The 25,782-nt window shown below is 40.0% G+C and overlaps 4 protein-coding genes across 7 annotated transcripts in view; 3 read left to right on the forward strand and 1 right to left on the reverse strand.

Annotated features, from left to right (window-relative positions):
• Positions 1–105: 105 nt before the first annotated feature.
• On the forward strand, positions 106–1,256 carry LOC133841830 (exosome complex component MTR3). The gene is made up of 2 exons (XM_062274596.1): positions 106–335; positions 393–1,256. Exons 1-2 carry the CDS (start codon positions 191–193, stop codon positions 1,235–1,237), a joined length of 990 nt encoding a protein of 329 aa, XP_062130580.1. The 5' UTR covers positions 106–190; the 3' UTR covers positions 1,238–1,256.
• Positions 1,225–3,435, reverse strand: LOC133841814 (U4/U6 small nuclear ribonucleoprotein Prp3). Of its 2 annotated transcripts, XM_062274570.1 has the most exons (3): positions 3,309–3,435; positions 2,149–3,235; positions 1,225–2,088 (listed from the first exon to the last, which is right to left on the reverse strand). In XM_062274570.1, the coding sequence occupies exons 2-3, from the start codon at positions 3,050–3,052 to the stop codon at positions 1,334–1,336; spliced, it is 1,659 nt and encodes a 552-aa protein (XP_062130554.1). In that variant the 5' UTR covers positions 3,053–3,235; positions 3,309–3,435; the 3' UTR covers positions 1,225–1,333. The 2 variants fall into 2 exon arrangements, with proteins under 2 accessions (XP_062130554.1, XP_062130553.1); XM_062274569.1 differs by having other exon boundaries at positions 2,149–3,430.
• A 444-nt stretch (positions 3,436–3,879) lies between these two features.
• LOC133841798 (chromodomain-helicase-DNA-binding protein Mi-2 homolog) overlaps positions 3,880–25,782 on the forward strand; it is a 28,889-nt gene continuing 6,986 nt past the window's right edge. Inside the window, exon 1 of the mRNA XM_062274535.1 lies at positions 3,880–4,037. Within this exon, the coding sequence (XP_062130519.1) occupies positions 4,001–4,037 (37 nt within the window). The 5' untranslated portion in view covers positions 3,880–4,000. The remainder of the gene's footprint in view (positions 4,038–25,782) is intronic.
• Positions 5,112–23,877, forward strand: LOC133841801 (RNA polymerase II elongation factor Ell). Of its 3 annotated transcripts, none has more exons than XM_062274544.1 (5): positions 5,112–5,399; positions 16,590–16,754; positions 16,827–17,283; positions 17,391–17,469; positions 19,886–23,877. In XM_062274544.1, the coding sequence occupies exon 5, from the start codon at positions 20,256–20,258 to the stop codon at positions 23,550–23,552; it is 3,297 nt and encodes a 1,098-aa protein (XP_062130528.1). In that variant the 5' UTR covers positions 5,112–5,399; positions 16,590–16,754; positions 16,827–17,283; positions 17,391–17,469; positions 19,886–20,255; the 3' UTR covers positions 23,553–23,877. The 3 variants fall into 3 exon arrangements, with proteins under 3 accessions (XP_062130528.1, XP_062130529.1, XP_062130530.1); XM_062274545.1 differs by having other exon boundaries at positions 5,112–5,355; XM_062274546.1 differs by having other exon boundaries at positions 5,112–5,355; positions 16,595–16,754.

Below are 25,782 nucleotides of genomic sequence, written 5' to 3' on the forward strand. Positions count from 1 at the left end.
ACGGCATTTACGGTATCACTATTCACCGTTAGCTCTATTAACGTATCGATGTTTAATGAAAACAATGCTGGGCTGCCAACTTATATTTAGGTAAATATTGTAGCTTAAGTATTTACCAACACTAACTACCAACAATTTAAACACATGTTTTGATCGCCTGCAAACTGCGGACAATTTTGGTTTAAACAAAATGTTGCGCGTAACACAAACCAAAAATACGTTGCTCGATGGAGCCACCATAGATTCACAACTATACACGACCCCACAGGATTGTGAGGATTTCTTCGAAAGCATTGAAAAACCGACGACAGTTGTTGCAGCTCCACGTCCAACTTGTAAGTAAATGAAATGTTGTATATATTATTGTTAAACAAATTATCAATCACTTGCAGTTATACGTGTTGGAGTGTTAACCACAGTGAGAGGCTCTGCTTACATGGAATATGGCAACACTAAGGTAATGGCCATAGTAGCCCCGCCACGCGAACTAGTTCGCTCCAACGTGCGTCGTGTGAATATGGGTGTAATCAACTGCTATGTGAACTTTGCGGCTTTTGCCAGCGATGATCTGGAGGAGGTGCCGGAACGTGAAAAGCATCTGAGCAGCATGCTGACCAAGGCACTGCAACCCTTAGTTTGTCGCAATGAATTTGTCAACTTTCAACTGGACATTCGAGTTTTAATCTTGGATGACGATGGCTGCTTGCTGAGTACTGCGATCAATTGTTGCGGTGTTGCGCTGATCGAGTGTGGCATATCCACATATGACCTGATCACCGCCTCCACAGCATGCATTTATCGTGATCATGTATTCGTTAACCCCACCGCTAAAGTGGAGGAGTTGCTTTGGCAGCACAGAGCGGGCAATGCGCTGCTGGGCAGCAGCAGTAAGTCCAAAGAGGAGGAAAAGGATGTACAACAACATGGCCTACTCATCATTGCGAGCATGGAAACTTTTGAACAGCTAGCGCAGTGTCAACAATGTGGTTACCTCAAGCCTGAGACTTATGTCCAACTCTTGGATTACACGCTAGAAATAAACAAATCGCTGCGGCAGCTGATTAAACGCGTGCTTACCGAACGTGTGAAGGAGCAGCATGTGCTGGATATGCGTGAAAAGCAACTGGAACATCAAGAGGATCAGCGACTGGCTACAATCATTGAGAAGCTGCAGCAGCAAGGACTCCACGAGTTCATACAAAGCAACATCAAAGAGGATCCATATACCGCAAAATAAATGTTTCATGTTTATATAATTTTGTGTGTTATACTTAACGATCTAAAAGATTTTAACAATTTCGGGGGTGTCTAAATGGATAAAAATTTGTATAGTCTACTGCTGATCAGTGGATGCCTCAAGCACGGCGCCCGAATAGGCCAAATCCCAGTAGTGTTCGACTTGATGCTTCTGAAAGAATTCGCGTGCCATCTTCTCCATGGGAAATATTTTGAATTTGATCTCGCCAAAGTGTCGACGCTGACTTGTGCCCTCCCAGACGAGCACACACGAATTGGACACATCCTGCCCGTCGTTGCCCTTGACCACATCCTCCTCCCACTTGATACGATGCAGCATGAGACGACGGTACTTCTTCTGCTGCTTCGGACCACCCTCCACAACAACAACACAACAATCACGAAAGAGCGCCACACTTCCAGTCATTTGCAATTGTTTGGCATTTGTCTCCACCTTGAACTTTTTGCTCTGATTATCCTGTAGATCGCGTATGCGATAGACGCTCACATGTACACCACAGCTGGTATCCTCCTTCAATTTGCGTTGCTTCTTCTCGCTTTTCTGTTCGCTGGTCAATTTCCTGGCATTGTTGGCATCCTCGTGAGCCTTTTGCCGCTTAGCCATTTGTTCACGAACATGCGCCTCAATCTTGGTGGGATCCTGGACAGCATCGGTGCCAAGCACGCGCATTAGATTCGAGATACGCAGCTTAGGCTCGGGCGGTGCAACAAGACCTAAACGTATCTTCTCCTGCTCTTCTTTCCAGGCCTCTCGACGATTCTGGCGACGCAGCTTCTTGCGCTCCTTTTTGGTTAGAAAAACAGGCAAGTAAACGGGCTTCAATGGTTCATCTGCCATAAAAATGAATGATTAGTTAAACTGTTAACAAAGTATATAAAATATGCAAATACTTGGAGGCTTCATTTGCGTTGGGTGCTCGATGAGATTGCTAATAGCCGTCTGACGTATGCTAATCTTGCCACTCGTCTCGTCTAGCGTCTCCATGTCCTGGCTGAGAATAACCGAATCCCACCACTCCATGGCAGGCACATCATCAGGCATATCCTGTTTAGGCGCTATCAACGCCAGCTTGGTTGCCGATGAGATGCCTGTCTTGCGTGCGATTTGTGATATCTCATTCTGCAAACGCTCTAGCTGGCTCTTCATGCGCATGCGCTCCGCCAGTTGCTGGAACTTGCCGGGTTCATGGAAGCGCAGCGTACGCTTATTCCTTATCGTCGGCTTCAGTGCAATGCGATCATCAAAATACTTGACGCCATCGTCGTGTGAGCTGCCCGTCGAGCCACCGGCACCGCCGCCGCTGTTGCTACTGCTACCCTCGGTGCCCGTGGCTTGACGTTGGAATACCTCACGTTTCTTAGCGCGTATGTTTGCTTTCAAAGTGGGCGTCACCGTTGGTATATTGATGGCACGCCCGCTTTTGTCGACAGTGCGTCCTTCTTCGTCCAATATCAGTGGTTTGGGGCGCTCCTGTTGTTGTTGGGCCGCTGCAGCGGCGGCTGCTGCAACCGCTGTGGGCTGTTGCTGTATTAAATTGGCCAAATTACCCGTCAACTTGGCACGTATTTGCGCCTGCAGCTCCGCAATCTTCTTTGCCTTGTCCGCATCCTCGGGCGTGGGCTTTTTGGCCAACGCTTGTGTGGCCAGTGCCACGGGCATTCCTATTTGGGGTACAGACGCGAGCAGCGGATCCTTGTCCCGAAGATTACTCAGTGCCCGCTTGCGTTCCTCGATCTCACGTTGAGCATGAGCCATCATCAGTTTAATTTGTGTGGAGCTTAGCGAGGCGGCCATAGCATCGACTTGGTTGCCATTCTTCTCCTTGACGTCGAATCGTGACTTCTTTGGAGCGACAGCAGCAGCAGAGGCAGCATCGACGATGCCGCCGCCGTCAGCGCCTGAAGCGGACGCCGAACGTTTGTTGGATGATTTCGATTTGTGGTCGTCGTCGGCATCGGCGGCAACGCTCTCCGCATCCTTGCGCGTTATAATAGACGACATAATATTCGCAATTAAATTGATCTGGCTTAAAACGTTACAAGTTATTTACCAAAAAACTTTGCACATTCCGCCTATAATCCACAAATGGTTTTTTATTTTATGTTTATTTATCTGTAAAAACGTTTTCGTGAAAATTTCTTCGGCAAAAAGACAGGGTTGTCTCCAATCGATATGATACGAGGGCTCGTTATCGAACTACAGAATCGCTTTCGAATATATATGAATATACTCAATTTAGTATATTATTCACTTTGTGGTACTGAGTACTAGAAAGCATCGTTTGGACAAATATTACTTTTTATCTTAGATCGTTAAGTCAAACTGGTAGAATTTTTTCAAAAAGATATTTGCATGTCCCTAGGTCTACAAAATCTGCATATTTTTCTTCACACTATTAAAAACTCTGTAATAACAAAATTGTAAGTATATTCTTACATATTTAAGTGGTTTACTTATGAGGACTCTATTTAAAATGCAATTTAAATGTGATTTTTTTATTAGAAAAGGGTCCACAATTCAATGAATTTATTTGAGTGCAAAAACATCGATATTATATTATATTCATTATAAATCGATGCTTAAAAAATGTAGTAAAAACATCGATATCTCGATAGTGTCGTCGATGTTTCTCCACCTCTATCTACTCTAGTGTCGTGTGTGCTTAATTTTTATTTGTTGTGAAAAGTTTTTTAGTGGTTTTATTGTGCATAAAACATTAAAAATTTGCATTTAATTGGAAGCATGGCATCCGAAGAAGAGAATGACGATAACTTTCAAGGTAAGTACAACGTATTCATTCCTATTTTCCTGTGCTGAAAATTTTTTTTCGGCTCAATACGAATACCGACCGAGCCGTGGTCATGTTCAAGCAAGCAAGCGAGTTGTGGAGCAGGCGTCAGCGGCCGCCGACGACGTCTCTCGTTGCCGCCGCTGTCGCTGCCGCCGTGTGCGCGTTGGCTTTTATTATTGTTTTTATTTCGTTTGTTTTGGTCAAATACCAATTTGATAAAAATAAGTATAATAAATATTGAGATAATTAAGTCAAAATTTATTGAAAATTGGGGAAAATTTACATTTGACGCGCGATTTTTCACATTTTTGCGTCTACGTCATTCCACTCAAATTTATTGCATTTTCGTGTACTGTGTTTCGCAAATGCAGCACTACATTAAACTATATATTTGTCCCGCTCGCACTTGAAGTGTGTTTGCGATGGCAAAACATATGTTTTGCACGCTTGTTTTGATCTTTCCTTCTATTCAAAACGAAAGGCGGGCAAATAAGAATGTTAAGAGGCGTAATAAAAATGCCTGTTTGAAATAGTAAAAATAAATGCTTTGTATTATTATTGTATTAATAAATAAATATTTTTATAAATGCATTAAATAAATGAGTGCTAATAGAATTTATATTTGAGTGCAGAATTTCATCATTTTTTATTTATTTTAACTTTTGGCAACAACACTGCAATGAGTCATTTGTACCAAAATTGTGAAATGCAATTTGCCAATGTCAGTTGCAAAGCTCATGTTAAGACTATTGGGTCACAATAAGTTGCTTAAAATTAGATTAGATATTTTCCTGTTGACAATAATTAAAATAATAGTATTGTATACTATGTCACGATTTAAAGTAGTACTAAAAAATACCAAATACGCAAAACACAAGTGTCTGTTCTCTTTTGCAAAATTATGGTGTTTTTGTCGTGTACACTATTGCGTACTTGCTCTATCGCATAGCATGTGCCAATGCGAGGAGTATTTTTGTGAAAAACAGTGTGTATACACTGTAAAGTGAGACCTGCGCATCGATATTCGGCAACAGCTACTCGCTCACTCTCTCTCGGCTGCTCACAAACGCACTCGCAACCGCAAGCAACCGACGATAACGCCGCGTGAAGTGGGCTGCTTTGGAAATTTTACGATTCATTGTTGCTTGGACGTGGCAGCCATGACGTGATTTCTGACTTTGAACTAAAGAAAATTTTTTGTTCAAATTACATTTGTAAATTACACTAGAAAAATTAAATTAAGGGGAATACGTGCATTAATTAAACCAAACAACAAAACAAAGAGCTCAATTAAGTGTAACATAAAGTGTGTGCAAACTATTGAAAAATACATATATCTATATATATTGTGTAAGAAAAAATTAAAAATAATACATACTTACATCTCACACACAAAGCCATGTGTGTGCATGTGTATGCGAATGTATGCAAATGCAAGAATAAACGAAGCAAAAAAAAAAAAAAGAAAAAAAATGTGCAGTACTTGCAATATTGTCAAATTTTATACATTGTTTTCCGTTGCCTTCCCTTCTATCCGTCGAATGCCGTGGATTCGTATTCGTAATGCGTTTGATTGATTTCTCCACTTCTAAGTATGTGTGTGTGCGTGCGTCGTCTTCAGTCGGATCGTCGTTTAGTCAATCCGTCTAAAAGTTGTGGCAAAGACAGTTGCCACCATTTACATTTAACAGAGTCGCCGTTCAATATCATTAACGCAGCCGTGTATTATATTTTATATACATACATACATCATATGTACACACATACAATACATATGCACACATCGCAATACATATTTACGTCTGCTTGCATGTGTGAGTTTTGACTCGTTTGCTCGCCAAGAGAAGCTCGTCTCTCCTCCCACCGTTCATCACTTGATGGGAGTTAGCGTTTGTATGTGTATGTCTGTAAATGTGTGTGTATATACGAGTGTGTTATGCACGCGCGCGCTCCAGCAGCAATAGCAGCAGCTCTCGTCCTCGTCGTCGGCCCGTCGCTCTCGCTCTCTCTCGTGCTCAACCACCAAAAACAGCCAAGCAAACAACAACAACCGCACTCGTCGTCGTGTCGCTGCTGCTGCCAACAACAACGTTATTTACGCGATTTCAATTAATTTATAAATAATTTTACTTCCAATAACAAATACAAGCTCAAATTTAAATCAGCCGCAATCAACCTTTAAATGTATGTATGACGATTGCAAAAGTGTTTTAACTTCCAAATAACAAAAACGAAAAAGCAAATATAAAAAGAAAAACCACAACTACTTACTCACCAAAGTAAAAGCAACAGAGGGTGGCAGAAAGAAGAGCAAACGAACGAACTGAGAATTTGCTGGAATGTGGTGTGTGGAAAACAGAAGAGGCAACCAACGCCGGCTTCATGTAACGAATATACAATAAACTATAGCAACAACCCCCTTTTTGTGCACAACATACATATGTATGTTAATTCGTTAATTCGATTCTTCCCTTGCCTTCCCAGCCCGGCGGCATACAGTTTACGATGCTCCTCTCGTATTTTCTTGTTGTTTTCTATCAAAGCTGTTGCATTAAACGAGGGGGGCGTGTATGTGTGTTTGTGCGTCTGTATGGATGTATAGAAGTTATCCTAGAAATCAAACGTGGGCAGTCTAATTTTAACATGTGGTGTGCGCCGCGCACATCTTTGTATGTTATCGATATACAATGGCACAGCTATCGAAAGCATATCTATGCAAATTGTTGGAGCATCAAACAAATATTGCATTCTGACGTCAGCGTAAGGTATCCACTCTATATACGCATGCATATGTTTGCCTCCCTCCCACTTCGTTTGCTATCATTATAGTCTTATTTCGCCACTTTAAACATTTCAACAGCTGTCTGCTGTGTATGCGCATATCGTCATTGGTTGCTTGGTTGATGGGGGACGGAGAGCGGAATAGTGGTGTTGGCAAGGCCTAATTCACGACAAAAGCAACAAAATCAATTCGATGGCTGCTCTCACCAGAATTAATTTGTTTAAATTTTTGCTAATGTCCATTCCAATCTGATGTTTTTACTGCTAGGTTTCTATTTGACAAGAAGAAAGTGTTTAATTTTGAATGTTGTGCATTAAAATCGCATATTTGAAAATGCTAAAAGCTTTGTCAGTGACAGCTAAGACGAACCAACGTCGTCGTCGCGTAAGAGAAAGAGACGACGATTGAAGGTAGGAGCGCCCAGCGATTGCACTCCATTCCATTGTACGTGTGTGAGTGTAAATATATTGCAGTATTGCACTGCATATTGAGAGAAATAAAGACCAAGGAAATGGGAGAGTGAATGCGAATGAGAGAGTAAGTCAGACGATACTTTGGTAGTCAGGTGTAAAGTGCTGTTTAACCCATGTTGTTATTTTGTTGCTTACGTAGATAAGCTGCAAATAATATTAACATTTATTTAGTGTCAGCAACAAACTGTCGTTTCTACTGATTGAATTTGAATAATGCTGCTGCACTCATACATTATCAAACAATATGATCATCACGTTTGAGGTCAAACAGCCAAAGCTGTTGAACAAGCTTTGAGTTGTGTCTCAAGACTTGTTCCAAAATACTTTATTATAGCATTTTGATCGTACATAATTCGAGAATAAGAAAAGTAAGTCAGATGGTAGATAAATGAATTTTCAATAACCCAATTACAACAAATGTATATCTCTCTTTCACTCGATCGGATTACACGCGACGACGACGCGGTATTTTTGTTTCTTTTACCCACCTTTGTCGGTTGTTGTTTTATTTACGTGTATGTGTGTGGACACACTGATTTTCTATAATTTGTATTTTCGCTCACTGTTGCTGAGGGCCACAACACAACCAACAACGAGTCGAGTCACACATACACATTGATACATGCATGTGTGTGAACATACAAACAGAAAACTTGCATAAATCTGTTGAAAAGATATAAAAACTACAATAACAGCAACAACAATAACAACTGCGTGTGGCGCCCCAACCGAAATAAAATTCAATACAAGAAGTGAAAGTATTGTGTCTGCTTTGTGATTGTGTGTGTGTCGATCTTGCTTTGGTTTCGGGTATGCGAGAGAGTAAGGCAGGCATTGACGAACGATAGTCATGCATGCTGATGCTGTCACGCTCACTCATACTGCATTTAATTATGCCAACAACAAGTGGCGTTATTTTTTTACTGCTCATGTCTCGATTTGAGTGCTTAAAGTTGACATTTTCAACGTTTTTACTACTCACATTAATTGCACGTGTTTAAGTACTTGTACTTATGTACAGTATACAAAATGTTTTGGAAAGATCTTTGCTTGATCTTTGCAAGTGTGTTTTTATTAAAAAGTCCATTAAATATTCTGTCTATCAGTCTTCACCTATAAACATACAAAAAGAGACTTACACATGCTCATATATGTATGTGTGTAGTTCAGAGAGCGGATCTCTCGTCGAAGTTGTTTGTTGTTATAGTTGTGTAGGTGCTTTTCTCATTTTAGCATTTAACACGAATCTGTGTTGCTGTGGTGCTTGTGTGTGTCAGTTGCTATTGCTCTTAAATTGCTTTTGTGCTTGTACACAAGTACACAAAAATACAATGAGACAGACAGTCGGATATTGTTGTTGTTATGGCTGCTTTGCTTGCTTGTTGTGCATGCGAATGAAATCGGCAGCAGCGTTTGACATTGATTACCGTAATACCTTGTGTATGTATGCTAGTGTAGGGGTGTGTGTGTGTGCTTGTGCTTTGTGGTTGCTTTTTATATTTGTGCAACTGCGCGCTGTTGTCTTTTTCACCTATTTACTATAATTGTGTTGTTGTTTTCGTTGCCCGATCACGAGCAGAGAAGGCCGTATCGCTTCTCATTATAAATATGTTTGTGCGTATATGTGTAGCTACTGTGCTGCTATTTTATGGTTGTTTCACTTCATTTGTCACGTGTAAGAGTGTGTGTGTACTTTACTCTTACATGCGCCCACAACAACTCGCCTTGTGAAAATTAAAATTTTGGAAACAGAAATGCTTACATACATATAAATAAAATTCAACATTGTCATTTATAGCTGCGTTTAATTAACGCTTCTCTCACTTTTTTTTGCTCTGGCCTCAGCCCTCTACACAACAACAACAGCAATAATAAAAAAAAGAGGTGAAAGTGAAGGTCATTAATATTTGCATATGGGAATGTTTACGCATTGAGAGTGCTGCACACGAGTTAAATAAAAATAACGAAAATGACAAAACTTCAATTTGCTCACGCTTACAAGCATATGTATGTATTTGTGTGTACATTTCTAGGTACACTGAATATACATACAAATGCATATATGTACATGTCTTTGTATGAGACGTATCTATGCCTCTGTCTCGTTCCCGTGGGCCTGTCTGCCTGCCTATTTTTGTCGCCATTGTGGTTTTGCAAGCTCTCACCTACACACGCACACAACAAAAGTGGTGCTCTCCCTCTCTCACACACACACACAGGCCCGCATACTTGTGCGGGGGCCTTTTTGTATTTGTCGCTGGAAAACATGCATAGCTGCCGTTGTAGTTGTTAATTTTATTTTTTTTTATATAGACCTTTACTTAATTGGTTCAATAGTTTTGTAATTGTTATCGGGCGGCGTGTGTTCATACATATGTTTGGATGTGTGTATATAACACAATTTTTGCTTCAGTTGTTACCAAAAATAGTTTGATGTGAAAAGGAAGGTAACCAATTTTTTTGTTTTTGTACTGTATGGGTGTGTCAAATCCATTTATAATGTACTACATAAAAAACATATGTACAACGTTCAGATATTTTTAAACAATCCCTCAAGTTAACTAGATCGATATCGATTATTGACGTGTGTTTGTCATCTCATATGGGAGGAACAACAGTTAATTGGGCAGTGTTGCCAAACTGTTGTCGGCATGTGGACGGCGTGAGCGCGCGTTGCCAACTTGGTGAATAATTGCCGCACTTATTGTAATAGTGCATGTATATACATATTTTTTGATTATTGTAATCCGTCGTTAACTTTGGCATAGTTTCGTAGCCGAGAAACCAGAAAATAAAACCAACATTAAAATTACCAACCAGCAGCCGACAAAAGCAACAACTGCTGCTGTTACTGTCGTCAAAGCTGTTGCTGTTATTGTTGTTGGTATTTTTTGTGTTGCGCGGCCCTCGTTTTTGTAGTTGCCACCCGACTTGTTATATATCGTTGTTGCTGTCGCTGTTACTGCTGCAGTTATTGCTGTTGTTGTTGTGGTCGTGGCTGCTTTGCGGTTGCTTTAGTCATATTTACGCTGCCTATAATGTTTATATAATTTTTCGTATCTTTTTTATTCACTTGTGCATACCGAGGTTTCTTATTCGTGGTTGTGCTTTATTATTTTCATTACAAGTGGTGGGTTGAGGTGAATTTTCGTGCGTTTGAGTTGAACTTGCTTGCCAGTGTGACCAATAGAATGTACAAAATAAATAGAAGAAATGGGCTCCAATGATCTCCTTTCATTTTAGGTTAGTTAGTTTTTTATTGTTCAACAATATGCAAACAAAAAACATGTTAAAGCTACCAAATCCAATGTTCTCCATCACGTTTTGTAATTATTCCATCATATTTCACAATTTGAATACAGACAAAAGACACCGGAAACAAACAAGACGAAGGTGAGGGCTGACCTGGCTCTGACGTTCTACTTTTAAAGCTAAACAAATATGGGCACACTCATACACAAATATGTAGACAGACAGACACACACACACACGCCAGCCTAAACAGACATAGAAATGGCACAGTAAAAAAACCCCGTAAACAGTCAGCGAGAACTCTGCGGAAGTTCAATTAACACACAGCATTTTACTGCGGAAAAAATGCGAGTGATAAAAAAAAGAAGTCGAAAAACATTTAGTAACATAAGTTAGATGGATAGCAAAATTTGATTGCAATTGACGAATAATAACTTCAACTCTTAATTCTTAATTCTTCATGCAAAATGCATTCTCATTTGGGCCAGCAACAACAACAACGATAACAAAATAATAACAACATGCAAATGTATAATGAAATATTAAAAAGTTGATTGTACGCTCAATTTGGCTGACCTTCAGTCATTTTCAAAGATATAGCCATAATATAATGATGCCGCATACAAATCGTAAATATACATGCATATGAATTTTTAAATAAAAATACTGACAGCGCGCTTAAGATTGAGAGAGTTGAATGTTGCTGTTGCTGAGGGGGTGGGGAATACCAGTCAGTCCCCTGTCGTGGTAACACCAATCTCTCGTTGTACGTCTCTTTAAATACCCGTTAAGCATCGGGTACCTGAGTGTTACTAGTTAGTGGCAATCTTCTTATATGTGTTACAACCTTCTGCTGTCTGTCCTCAAAAATCAAATCTCTACTAATGTTTGAGATAATACAAATACTCTGGTTCCTCAGAACTTTAATGATATTAATATACATCGAAAATAAAATTTTCATTTTAGATGGCATTTATTTATATTCTTGATTCTAAGAATTTTATGAATATTCGATTATATACTTGGAAAGTAATTTGCAAAGCAATACTTTTATATTAACGTAGCGGGTATCTCAAAGTCGCGCATATTCGACTGTAGCTTTCTTACTTGTTTTTCTCTTCTCTTTTTGTTGTTTTTGCTGTCTGTTTTGGTTACTGTTTGTGAGTCCGTTTTTAGTCCAGTTCGAAATTGCCAACCATGTTGTGCTATCTTCGTCTCTGTCTCTCCCCCTTCCTCACGCCTGCGCCGCACGCGTCTCAATCCAATAAGAAGAAATAATCCAACTGAATCTGGGAAGACAAGTTTTTGATTTTGAAGCTTCAAAAGCTTCAACAAGCTCTGCTTTGGTTTTACTTTAGTTTACCGCTCACTCAGTCATAGCTCCTCTCTCTCTCTCTCTCCCTCTCTGAGTTGCGGCAGCAGCTTTGACTTCGTTACGATTTGAGCCTTCTAGCTTTGCTGTTGTTGAATCTGGTTTTAATTTTTGGGTGTTGTTGCTGATTAGCATGCACATGTATTTGTTGTGTTCGTCGTCTGACTGCCTATGTGTACGCGAGAGTGTATGTGTATATGAGTGTAAGTAGCAGAAGCTATCGCCGCTTCGATCGATGGACAGACAGACAACATTACGAAACGAAAACACAACAAGACAAAGTGAGATAGTTGTTTTGTGTAAAGTCTTAAACCTATAAGGTTGGATTAAATGCAAAAATAAACAAGTTCGCCCCATAATCAGTTCGAACCTTTTGAACCAGTTCTTAGCGTAATTGGAACATTGTTGTAATTTCCCATAATTATATTTCGACATAGACTGATTATGAAAATGTTTTCTCTTATATTATATAACAGTGCTTAAATGAATTGTTTTTAAGAACTGGCTAAATTATAATTAGAAACCTATTTTTGTTGATCTTCTTAGAACACACAATTTCGTCCGTTTTTTGTTGATAATTTAATTTATGCAGCGTTTTTGAAAACTGGTTTCAGCTCCTCCTTTATGTTTTTCCCCGCATCTTTCGATCTATTCTTGTATTTAAATACATTTTTAATTGTCGATTTTCAATCAGCAGAATACATAAAACCAGAATTTGTAAACCACATTTAAAGTTTATTTTATTTGTGCTGTTTTTTTTTGTATAAAGCCAAAATAGCACAGCTGCTTTTCGTTCGTTATTCGTCGAGTTGATTGAGTAATTCTTTTACTTAAAGTTTTCTAATTAATAGATAAGGTTATCCACATACATAACTCGGCAGCGAGAGAGTGCACGACAGCACGCGTTTGTAATCTAATCAAAATAAATAAGAAACCAACAAAAATTTCTGCCCATTCACGGTCAATGTTTTATTTTTTCCATTTTGATTACAATTATTTTGCGATAGTCCAAAACAAACGCATTTCCGTTTAACATTTTTTGTTTTTTTTTGTAATCATGAAAAAGCAAAGCTGCAAATTATGCAATGTACATCGGGTTGTTGTTGCTTAAATCGGTCAATGAACGTTGCTGTTGTTCAACAAGATCTTCCAGGTGGCGCTTATAATTTGATTGGTTTTTGTCATCGTCATAGTTGTTGTTGTTGTTGTTGTTGCTTTTGTGAGAGGGCGAACTGCGAGTCCGTTCAGGCCACAGTTCATTGTACGAGTCGAGTACGCGTTTGTTTGCTTTGTGTTTGTTTTGCGACTTTGTATCGTACAAACAAGCAAAGAACGCGATGATATCTCATTGGGACTCCCGATATGAGTTTGTTTCGAATTCATTGGCCTTGAATATTTAGAATGAGGTGAAAAAAGTTAATGAATTGACCTTAAAATATATTTTGACTGCAAAATTGCAAATTACTTTTCTTCTATGGATATTGTTTGCAAATATATTTTATGGAATCATTATATTTTCATTAATTTACAATACCACATTTTATTATTATGAAATACATTTCAAATTTTATGAAATACCTTAAAAAATATGCTGAAGGTTTTATAAAAAAATGTATTTCTTTTATTACTTGCAATTATGACATGGGGCTTCCCCGCATTGACACTATAAAAACCTAGTAAATTGCATATTATTTTTGTATGTATTGTAAGGTTTCTTTATTGACTCATGACGCATCTGCAGTGAACTATAATAATAAATAATTGCTTCGAGTGAATTTTGAAGTGAGCAAAATGTCGCATAACTGTATAAATAACGTTTATCGGGTAAACATTTTTCATAGTCTGTGAGTGAATACATTATGAAATTGTATTTGTTGTTAAGCTTTGTATTTATTTATACAACCCTTCTTCTCAATAACGAGCATGTCAAGTGATGCGACACCATTTAACGCCTTTCTCAATATAATATATAGTATAAATATTTTCACACTCTGTTTGATGTGATGCCTGAATCGTGAGTCACATTTCCTAATAATGGTATTGCTGATGTTATTGTTGTTGTTGCTGTTTTCCTCTGGTGCTAAAAATAGCAAAAGTGTTGAATATACAAAATATTGCCATAATATACTTATAAAATATGCATGTGTGTGTTTGGTCTTGTCGAGAAAATTGAGCTGCTGCCTGTTGTATCGTGGGTATTGGAAATGCACAAAATGCTGCATGGCATTTTGGGATTCCCGTGTGGGCAATTACCCTCTAAGAGGGAGAGAGAGAAGGCGACGCGACGACGACAATTGATTATTCATTTTACTCTCACATACACACTTACATGCCTGTTAAAGAAGAGAGCGTGTGCGAGAGCGAGAGAGCGACTTGCATTCCCCAACGCGCGCCCTCTTTAATCGTATCGAAAATTGTCGTTTCTTTTGTTTTGTCGCATTACTACTCGACTTTTGGTTTACCGCTGCTGATGCTTCTCCTGCCCTACAACTTTTTTGAACATCTGTTTCAGCACTGTGCCTATCAGCGCATTTATAAAATTTACATTTTTAAATGCTTTGCACGTATTTTTGTGGTGCACACAAACCTACATACATTTGCATAAATACATATATGCATATGGATGTAAGTGTGTGGAGCCGTTAATGTGTCTTTAATGCGCTTGGGTTGTAGTTGTTGTGGTGGTTCTGCCCATTTATCGATTCAACTGAGTTTCGATCGATTTGGCGAAGGTGGCAACACTGGGCACCGGTGCGCAGATTAACTCGCTTAGTTGTTGTGCCATAGTGTTATGTAGCTGTCGCTGTCTTGCTCGCCCACCCGACCGCTCTCGTTTGGCATTGTTATCAATGGATTTGTTCTTGTTGTTTTTGTTTTGTTATTGTAAAGAAGCGCATCGCACAAAGCAAAAACTGTCTACACAGCTGTCAGCTGCACTGGTCACACTAATATGATGCGAGTGTGTGTGTGTGTGTACTTGTGTATTATTTAATTCTATTTAGGAGCGTGTGAGATTTTTGTTACTGCCCTTCTTTTTTCTTGAGCATGCCATTGCACACGTTCACACGTTTTTCATAGGTTTCGATACATGAACACACACATCTATAGTACATTCAGTATGTATTTCTTTGGGTTCTTTTTTCGGTGGTTGTTGCTCCTGTTATTGTTTGAAGCCTGAGGCCAGCTGTTGTTGTCTGCTACGTGGAGTCCTCGTACACAAAGACGCAAACATACAGGCATCGACCTCCCCTCCCCCTCTCTCCATACTGTTCGTTCGCTCGCATCGTCTCGTGTCACGTTGTCGTCGCTGTTGTCGTCACGCGCAGTGCATTGGCCTTTGAGTTCGCCTGGGCTCTCAATGCTATTTAAGCGGCGTTCGCTCGCCGTCTCGGAGGAGGAACCGACAACGTTTTTAACAAATGGCCGCCGACTTAGCGTCGCGCGCGCGCTTCAAACTTGAAATTGTATTTGTTGTTGTTGGTGCTACTGCTCTTTAGGTTTTGTTTTTTTACTTTTCGGCTAATTTGTTAAAACGTTGGCTGCAAATTTGTTGTTATTGAAACTGACAAACAGAGACACACATACACAATAACAACAATCCAGGGGCAACATTATTATATTATTATTTTTTTTTTGTTATAAATGAACTTCAAGTTGTTACCTTGGCTCACAGCTTTTATTTGTGGAGTTTGTCAGCGTTGGTTGCTAGTATGTGTGTGCGATTTTATGAGCTTTAAAATTTTTGCGATTTGCTATAAATCTCATCCTGTTCGACTACAACTACAACAACTGCTATTATCCAGTGAATAACAAGACAGACAACAATACATGCGAAAAAGAGACAAACATACTTTCCTGCCATTTTATGACTTTGTTTTTGCTTGTCGCATTTTGTTTGACAGCTGCTGCCGCCAGATTTTTAGTTGCTTCCTGCCTAAATCCGAATTCGAATCCGCATCATAAAAGATCGTCAGGTGTGCTGCTTATGACCATTTACCGCAGTACATATTTGCACTCACATATACACACATACACAGAAATTCCTCAAATGTAAAACACATTTTCACGTAGAGAGCGTGATGAGTGTGGGGTAGCTAAAATTCCTAGTACAAAAACAGATGAGCCTACCACAGCAGGCAAAAAAAGCAGGCACGACACGACACGAACGAACACACGACCTCACATACATACATATACGTACACGCATATACAACGCATAGGCTAAGATCTCTGTCTACGGTAAAACTACCTGAAAGCGGAAAATTTTTGTATGCAAAAATGTCAAAAGTGAACACGAATTAACAACAAACACAATTGCCGTGCAGAAAAGTTCGAAGCGGGTGTCTACGCTTCTCACACTCTCTTTAATAAACTCTCTTTGGCAAGAGAACGAAGAAGTGGGAGAGAGAGCAAAGAGCCCTTAAGAGAAAATGTGTAGCGTAACGGTATGCAACGTAAACATAAAACAGCTGAGCTGTACGTAACCAAACGTATGATCGCGGACGCGTAACGTAAATAAATATACATAAGTGAACAAAAACACACATACACAAGTAAAATTCAAAAGAGAATCACGGAGCGGCAAGGAAACGGAAAACAAAATAATTTGAAAAATGAAAAGAAACTAGTGCATTCTAACATATTCGTTTCTTTCCAAAAAGTGTAGAGTGAATATAAAAGTAAAATCAAAGCATAATTTGAACAAAGATCCAGTAAAAGCAGAAATCAAAAGGGAGAACAGCACCACGGCCATAAAACAACAACAATCAACAACTACAAAATTAACAACAATCAACAGCAGCAGCAGCATTATCAACCACCACTAAGTACGAAAAAATTAATGAATTGTATATTCCATAAGGAAGTCATTTTCATTGCAATTGGTAATCATTTTATAGAGAAATCGGCAGCAGCAGCAACAACTTTATTGTCCAAATTGAAGAGCTTTTTTCGTGGTGCGCGTAACAGCACTTGGCTATCGATTGGCGGCCGACCGATAACAAGCCGATAAATTCACTGTTCAACACTGCAGCACAGTTTAGCTGAGCAACAAAGCGAGCGCACAGCTGATTGGGCTGTTTGTGTCTGTGTTGTTGGCTGAGAGCGGGAGGCAGAGTGAAAGGTTTACGTTTGCTGCGTGCGTGCCAAGTAACAGCGTGAGAACAACAACAACAACCTTAAGTTCTGCGTGTGACGTGGTGGGAGCGCAATAACAAGAACATCGCATCGCGCAGGTGGCAGATCCAAAACAGCTGTTTCAACAAGCAAACTATAACAACAAAAAACAACGTCGCTGAAATCTACTAAAGCGACAAAGGCTATTGTCGTATAAATGTAAATATATACAGACATATTGTAAGTACATTTCACTGGGCCTCTTGTGTTCTTTTTATTATTTGTATTGAGCTTATGTCTGTATTTTGTTTTCATATATTATTGTGACGCGTGCCCTGCGACTGTAGCTTTTCCAACAGTTGTGAGATAATTACTCACACGTACACGTTCTCTGCGACAGCGATCAACAACAACCACAATAACAAAGTAAGCTAAAGTTTTGTATTTTTTTTGCTAAGACGTGCAACGAGCCACAAGCTTTTCTGTGATACACACACACAGAGGCAGACAAATAAACAAATACACCAAGAAAGAAACGTACATACATACGAAATGTAGATAAGAAAAAAAAAACGTAAAGTCAACGCATAACGACAATCTCGAAGAGCGCAAGAGAAAGAGCGAGAGCACGAGCGAGTGAGCGTGAGAGTAGAGCAACGTGCAGAGAGCACAGCGAAGAGAAGAACCTCGAGTAGTAAACGGAATAACGGAATGGCCAACGGCCAGCGACGGCAGAGTGCCAAGTGCGCACATTAAATTGCAAACTTGTTTTCATCTTCGCTCTACGCTTCACTTCCATAATAACTACATTACAAAAAAAACAGCAACAACCACAAAAAATACTACTTGCAGTAGTAGAGCAGCAAGTGATACAAGGCACGTACAACGTATTTCAAACGAAACGTCGAGACTGCAAAGAAGCAAAGCAAGCGTGCTGCGAGAGAGTAGCAGAGTAACTAAAGAGCGGCAAATTGAGCACCCATATGTATGTGTGTGTGAGAGAGGGAGATACGACGAAAACTGCCTGCTTGATCTGCTCTGCTCCGTCGCGTCACACTCGTCGACGTCTCTGCCTGCCTGACTGTCTTAGCATTGTCCACGGGGCGGCGGTGAGTGGTGTAATAATAAACGAGTGCACAGCAGCAGCAGCAAAGCAGCACAACGACGACGGCAACCACTTGAAAGCAACTCGTTTCGATTTCATTTAGCAGATACCTTTTGTACGTTGATTAAGATACCTTGGACACACACACTTCTTAAATTCAATTCATATGAAATAAAAAGGAAATCAATTGCTAAACCAATAAAAACAATACGTTCAATTATCGAGAATTCCAGTGCCAAAAACAAAAATAAATATGTGTTAAAAGCAAAATTCCAAAGCACCAAAATGTCTTGAGTAAAAGTGTTGGCGTAAAAACCCAAAATACACACATACATATATTCGCATGCATACGACGTTATACTCACGCACACAACGATATCAAATACAAATATAAAAACAAAAAAAGTGGTTAAAAGGCATTAAAAATTAACAATATTTCGAGTGCTTGAACTCTGTGCCTTCAATTTCGAATCGGATAATACAACTGTGTGTGAGAGTGCGAGTGTGTGTGTCTGCCAAGAAAAAGATATTCACACACACATGAGAAATAACATATATGCAACTAATATAGAAGTGGACAAAAAATATTATAAGCAGCAACAGCAGCAGAAAAAATATATATGTATATAAAAAAATCAACGTACAAACACAGATGATTTTTAGCAAAAAGCAAAAAAAAGGAAAAAGATCAAGCAGCAACAGCAAGCAACAACAGTAGTGAAGCCAATCAAAACAGCAGTTGTCTCGCTTTGTCACACATCGATCAATGCGAGCGAGAGAACGAGAGAGACAACAAACCAGCAGCGAGCGAGCGCGCACACACCACCAAAAGCAGTCAAGCGACGTGTAACCATATTAGTGTGAGTGAGTGAGTGCGTACGTGTGTGTGTGTGCGCGAACAGCATTGATTGCTCGCTCTGCGCGCAGTGCTGCGCTGCTGTCTTTGATTTTGCTTATGGCTGCCGCCGCCGCCTGACTTTTGAGCGATTCATATACACACACAAAGACAATTTGAGCACCTGGCGCAGGAGTCGCACTTTCAACTCAAGCAAAAGTTACACCAGTCATCATTCGCACGCCTCGCACGCAAACATGTAAAATCACCAGCAGCAGCAACAAAACGGCAATAACAGCAACAACATAAATCGACAACAACAAGAGCATTGAATATACATGCCTACCTTAACCCAATTAAAAAATACATACCATATTATTTAACAAAAGAAATTGTGTTATTTGCAAGTAGCACACAAATACACACACAAAAAGAGCAGCAACAACGTGGAGTGCAAATATGAACCAGACTTTTTGAAAGTGGAAGAGCGTACCTGGAGAGAGAGCGACCGAGTGAAAGAGAGAAAGAAATGAGAGCTATACGGAAGTGAAATTCTCAAGCAGTAACAACGAAAATTATTTAAAAAAAGAAAGAAAAAAGAGTTGTGCGTGTGATTTGTTTTGTGTTTGTATTAGTGCCTGCATTTCAAATCACAAAAATTGAAAGAAAGAAAAACGCAACAACAACGACAACAGTAGCAAGTTTGCAGCTCAGCTCAACAAGAAAAAAAAACAACTCTGAAGAGAGCAGTTTCGTATCAAAGTGTGCGTGTGTATTTGATGTCTGTGTGTGCGTACGTGTGTGTATCAAATGCATTTGCCTCTGTTCACGTCTTAGCAACAACGTAAATTTTATTTACGATTACAACATACTAAAAGCAAATATTATTAAATTGTGTACAGCAACTGAACCAACAATTGCCATTTTGGACCACGGGACCACATCCTGCAAACGTCTAGAAGAAGCTTCAACATCAAAAACAAATTTACAACAACTTCCAGTTACCAAAATTTACTTCCAAAGCTCTTCCGTGTCCGCAAAAACCAAAAACAACAAAAATCTATCGAGAATTGTCTATCAAATCCATTTTTTGCCATTCGCCACGCAACGTCACTACGACAAAGCAGCCAACCTAAGTAGCAAGTAGAACAACATCAGCAGAGTATATCGATATACTAAAAAAAAACCACGACGACTAGGTAACTACAATTGTGATCACCATATCATCATTATATACAACAATTTGTGGACTGGGGGCGCGGCGGACACGTTATGAGCAATTCGATTGCATCAACAAAATGCCTGCCCAATGTCTCGTTCTCGTCCGGCAATTATGGTATGTCACAAAGCCACCGTTACACCGATGATAGCAAGGAGTACATATTCCTTAAGCTCACCGACTCTGCGTACCGTGCCATCGAGGAGTATCAAAGAAATGAGCATGCCAATCGCCTGGGACCCGGCCAATGCGCCAAAATACAATGCAATGGCAACACTGGCTTCATACACTTTCCACTTCCCAACAGCGATAGCAATGGTAATGCTAATGCTAACAATAATGGCATGGAGAATGGACGTAAATTCGGCTTCACCATCGATGACTTGGAGGGAACGCTGGAGTGCATACAGCAGCATGATCAGAGGCTCGATGTCCTTGGTGCGTTGGCGCGTCGAATGCGCATTCATGCCAACGATGATGTCTACGATACAACGCGCACAAAGATGGCCCGGGCTGAGGAGACGGAGAAGAGCAAATGTATACGTGAGATCAAGCCAAATCAATCGGATATTGGGCGTAAGGTGAAGAAGCCACCAAGCGCTTCGGCATCGCATCACAGTGGGAACAACAACAACAACAACAACAGCAGCAGTAGCAGCAATAGTTTTAACAGCAACAATAGTCGTAAGTTAGGTACATCGCCATTTAATGGTCTGACATCAGTAGCAGCGGCAGCCGCTGCAACATTATCCTCACGCTCACCCAATCCCAATATGTTGGGCGCCAGTGGCACAGTCAATGGCAACAGTAGTCGCAACACGGCCGCTGCCACGCTGGCCAACACATTCGCCAATGGCATCTCGCAGGGTTATGCAGGTCTGAGCGGCAACTCGCCCCGCGACAGCATCAGCAGTAGCACAACAACAACTGTTGCTAAATCTGGCAACAGCAGCAGCAATGGACGCAATAAAATGCTCAATGGCAGCAATTCTCGCAATGGCAACACCAAATCAGGAGGAGGAAGCGGCGGCGGCGGTGGAGGAGGCAACGGAGCAGGTGGAAATGGTAACAAAATGTCGGAGGTTTCACGTCGCACGATACGCGAGCGTTTGATACATTTACTGGCACTGAAGCCGTTCAAGAAACCCGAGCTGTTTGCACGCCTCAATCACGAGGGCATCAAGGATCGGGAGCGCAACATGATATGTAATATACTCAGGGACATAAGTGTTATGCCACAACACAATACGTACAATTTGCGCCGTCAGATGTGGAACGATGTCGATGAGAATTGGCCGTTCTTTAGCGAACAGGAACTGCAGCAGCTGAAGCGTCGTAAGCCACAGAATCTGACGCCACCCATGAGCTCGGATGCGGGCAGCTCAACATCCGGACAAAGCCCGACATCCACACACACGGGCAGTCCGCCGCCATTGATGTCAATGGGATCGGGAGGAGGCGGTGGACACGGCATGGGAGGACAGCATATGATGTCCGCCAACAGTGGCAGCAGTCTCAAGCGCAGCAGCATCGAGTACGATGAAATGTTCAATCCGGTGCAGACGAAAAAGATGCGCATCAGTCATTACAATCGAGAAACTGGCAGTGCTCCTCAATCGCAATCGCAATCATCATCATCATCAGTCTCCTCCTCCTCATTAAATAGTGTGCCTACGTCGACGTATCGCAGTCGAACTGGAAGCTCAGCAGCTGCTTATACGCCGCCACAACAGCAGCAGCGTCAGCAACAGCATCTGGTGGATGAGCACAGTAGTGATTTGAGCTACAATGTGCTGGACAACATTGACGAGTTCAGGAGCATCGAGCAGCAGCAGCAGCAGCAACCACAACAGCAGCAGCAGCAACAGATGCGCGGCAATAGTCGTCGCACTAGCAGCAGCAGCTCAACGAAGCAAGGCAGCAACGGGAGCACGGACAAACGCAATTCCACAGGCAGCAACTCGAGCAGTTCCAGTGGCTATGAGACGCAGCAGGAGCGCAACAGTCGCCAGTCCTCGTCATCGTCGTCGTCGTCGTCGGCAAACAGTCGCAAGTCCTCAACAACGCCACCAAAATTGGCAGCAAGTTTTGTGCGACAGTCGGCGCCGGCAGCGACAACGCAGCAGCAACAACAACAACAACAAAAGCAGAAACAGCAGCATCATCAGCAACAACAACAACAACGCAGCAACTTTAATAGTAGCAGTAGCAACAACAATGCGCACGATGAGTACAATTCATACAACAACAATACGCACGCCGCTTCTAACAGCAAAAAGCGCACGAGCGACAGCAGCAGCAATGGACAGCGACAACGCAACAGCAGCAGCAGTAGCAGCAACGTTTATCAGCAACAGGAAAGGCAGCAAATGCAGCAGGATAGACAGCAGCAGCAACAGTTGTCGCACCATCAGCAGCAGCAGCAGCATCATCAACAGACGCAGCAGCAGCAACAGCCACAACACCACAATCATCATCATAGCAATCGCGAGTCGACAGCCAGCAATCATCAGTCCCATCATCAGCAACAGCAGCAGCAGCAGTCGAATCCCCAGCACCCATCGCCCACCCAGCAGCTGGCGGAGGCAGCTCACGCCTATGCCGATGGCAATGCCAACAACGATGGTGCGCCACACTATGACTTTAGTCAGTATGCTCCGATACGCACGCTGGAGGTGCGTCGCTGCTATAAGAATGAATTTCAGAGCGACTATGTCGAGTACTGCAAACTGTTGACCAGCGTCGAAGGTGTGCGCAAACGCTTCCAGGATCTCTCCAAACGCTTGGAGGGTGCTCAGCAGCGGGGCGGCGATGATTATGATCAGATCAAGCGGCAGATTGTCAACGAATATGAGCGCATCAATAATGATCGCGGCACACAGGAGGATAAGCAGCGATTTGATTATTTGCATGCCAAATTGGCGCACATCAAGCAGCTGGTCATGGACTATGATAAGACTTTGCAGCAGACGACTGCAGCAGAAGCAGCAGCAGCCGAGGCTCAAGCAGTTGCAGCGGCCGCAGCAGCAGCCGCAGCTGCAACAAGACTGGCAGAGAATAGCAGTAGCAATAACTTGCAGCATCAGCAGCAACAGCAACCGCAGCAATATCAGCAACAACAGCAGCAGCAACATCATGCTGTCGTAACGATACAGCAGCAACACCAGCATCAACAAGAGCAACAGCTACAGCAGCAACACCATTATAACAACAACAACGACAACAATCACGGCAGCCACGATAGCGACTCGGATGATAGTTCAGCTAGTTCTGATTCCAACGATGATGATGACGATGAAGAAGATTGCGATGATTCCAACTCCAATACTGATGACGACGAACGCTACTGAATGAACGAATCAATCAAATCAACTCCAATCCAATCAAATCAATTAAACAATCGGAAACAAAATGCTACTTTAATGCAACCGTTGCTGCTGCAACAGTTGCAAGCAATGTAAAAAGGCAAAAAAAATGAAACTATTATACATATAAATATATATACTATATATATTACACAATTATTATAGTAAACAACAGAAACACCAACAACAACAACAAAGCGTTCTACAAGAAAAATTATACTAAATAAATAAAAAAAAAAACTAAAAACAAAAAAATGTTGAAATTATGTTAACAAAAAAATTAAAAACACAAAATACAAAAAAAAAAAAACTATTTGCAAAACGTGTCGTAAAAAGCAAAAGAAAAAACGCATATATTTTCAATGCAACAAAAAGCAACAACCAACATGCCTAAACAACAACAATAATAACAAGCAAAGAAAAAAACAATTTTTGTAGACTTAAAAAACAATTAGGGGCAATTCAAATGTAAAATGTTTGATTTTTGATTTTGTTTTTTAAACGTTTTGTGTGTAATAATAATTATATTATTGTCAAGCAACTTTTTTTTAATATATACATTTATCTATATATATAAATATAGACAGCAAGAGAAAGAGCGAGAGAGCTTATGTTTTCTTTTTGCGATTTCCAAAACTCGGACAACTTTTTCCAACTGTTTCTTATTTTATATAAACCAACAACACAACACCAACACACATACACCAACATACACAGCAATATGTTACATACACAATCATATAAACTTTTGTTTTTTTTTTGTTTACATTTTTTGTTGATAAACTACACAATATGTAAATACCAATACATGAGTATATAATTTCCTATTCCTCTTCCAAACCAAGACAAAAGAACATACAGTGTGACAAAAGCAATTCGTTTTTGGCAATCACACAGCCAGACACACGAACACACATTTCTATATGCTTCTCCTCCTTCCCCTTCTTCTGGTGGTGTTGCATGCGGGCGTGCCTCTTTAACAATAGACTGAACTTTTAAACGGCTTGTTAATTTTTTTTATATAAGTATGTATACTTACTTATTTGTAGCAGCTTGTGTAGAAAAATTTCAATTTTAATTTGTGTATAACTAGTTAATTTTTGTTATAAAAGAATATTTTTGTGTGTGTTTTGCAAATCGTACACAAAATATAATTTTGTTTTACTTGTTTTCTTCTTATCAAACATTTCAATGCGCTAACCATAAATTATTTATTTTTTTTTGCGTTTGCCTGTTTAGACAAATTTTTGCTCAAAACAAAAAAAAAACACATTAAATAAAAAGAAAAAACAAGAAAGAAATACTAAGTAAATGAGTTATAGACATGATTGTGCGGTTGTATCAGAGCTATGCGGCCCCAAAATAAGCTGTTTGCTTTTAGTTTTAGAACAACTTTAAGCACGTTACAGACGCTTCCTTAAAATATATGTATAAAAAAACACAAAAAACATAAATCGAGTAAAGTCGTTTGCTTGAGAAATTATAAAATAATTTGCTGAAACTCTAGTGTCCAAAAACAAAAACAGAACTAACAAAAAATATTTAATAAAAATATCTAAAAACGAATAAGAATGGTAGAGAAAGAATGAAAAAAAAAAACACAAAACGACGAAAGTGAAAGGAAGGAAACAACCGACAAATTTTTTTGTTAGCTATTTCGTTGCAATATTTTTTATATACCATATTTAAGTAGTAGGAAAAAACAAAAATGAAACGAAAAGGGAAAATCAAATGAAACAATGAGATCAAGTTGCAAAAAATCAAGCGTTTAAAATCGATTTGTAGCAATTACAAAACAATATTAAAATGATATATACAATTTATATACAAGAAAAGGAAAAAATACTATATATATACATATACCTATATACAACAATGACATTTGATAAGTAAAAAAATGAGATGAGGGGAACTTACTAGTTTTATATGCATAAATGCCACGCCCACACACCACACACGAAAAAACAAAACAAAAGCAAAAACAACTCACACAAACACAACACATATACACACATAAACTAATCTACTGCAATTACAAGAAATAATGAAACTTATTAATGATAAACAACAAGAAAAAAAAAACAAACAAAAAAATGATTGTGTAAGCCGCAAGGAAAAAAGGAGTAAACCAGATCAAGAGACATGAGAAAATTATTATTATTATTATTATATAATTATTATTATTATTGTAAGTTGTAAGAGCAAAACCGCTGAC

This window comes from Drosophila sulfurigaster, chromosome 3, assembly GCF_023558435.1.
Source record: "Drosophila sulfurigaster albostrigata strain 15112-1811.04 chromosome 3, ASM2355843v2, whole genome shotgun sequence".
Taxonomy (NCBI): Eukaryota; Metazoa; Arthropoda; class Insecta; order Diptera; family Drosophilidae; genus Drosophila; species Drosophila sulfurigaster.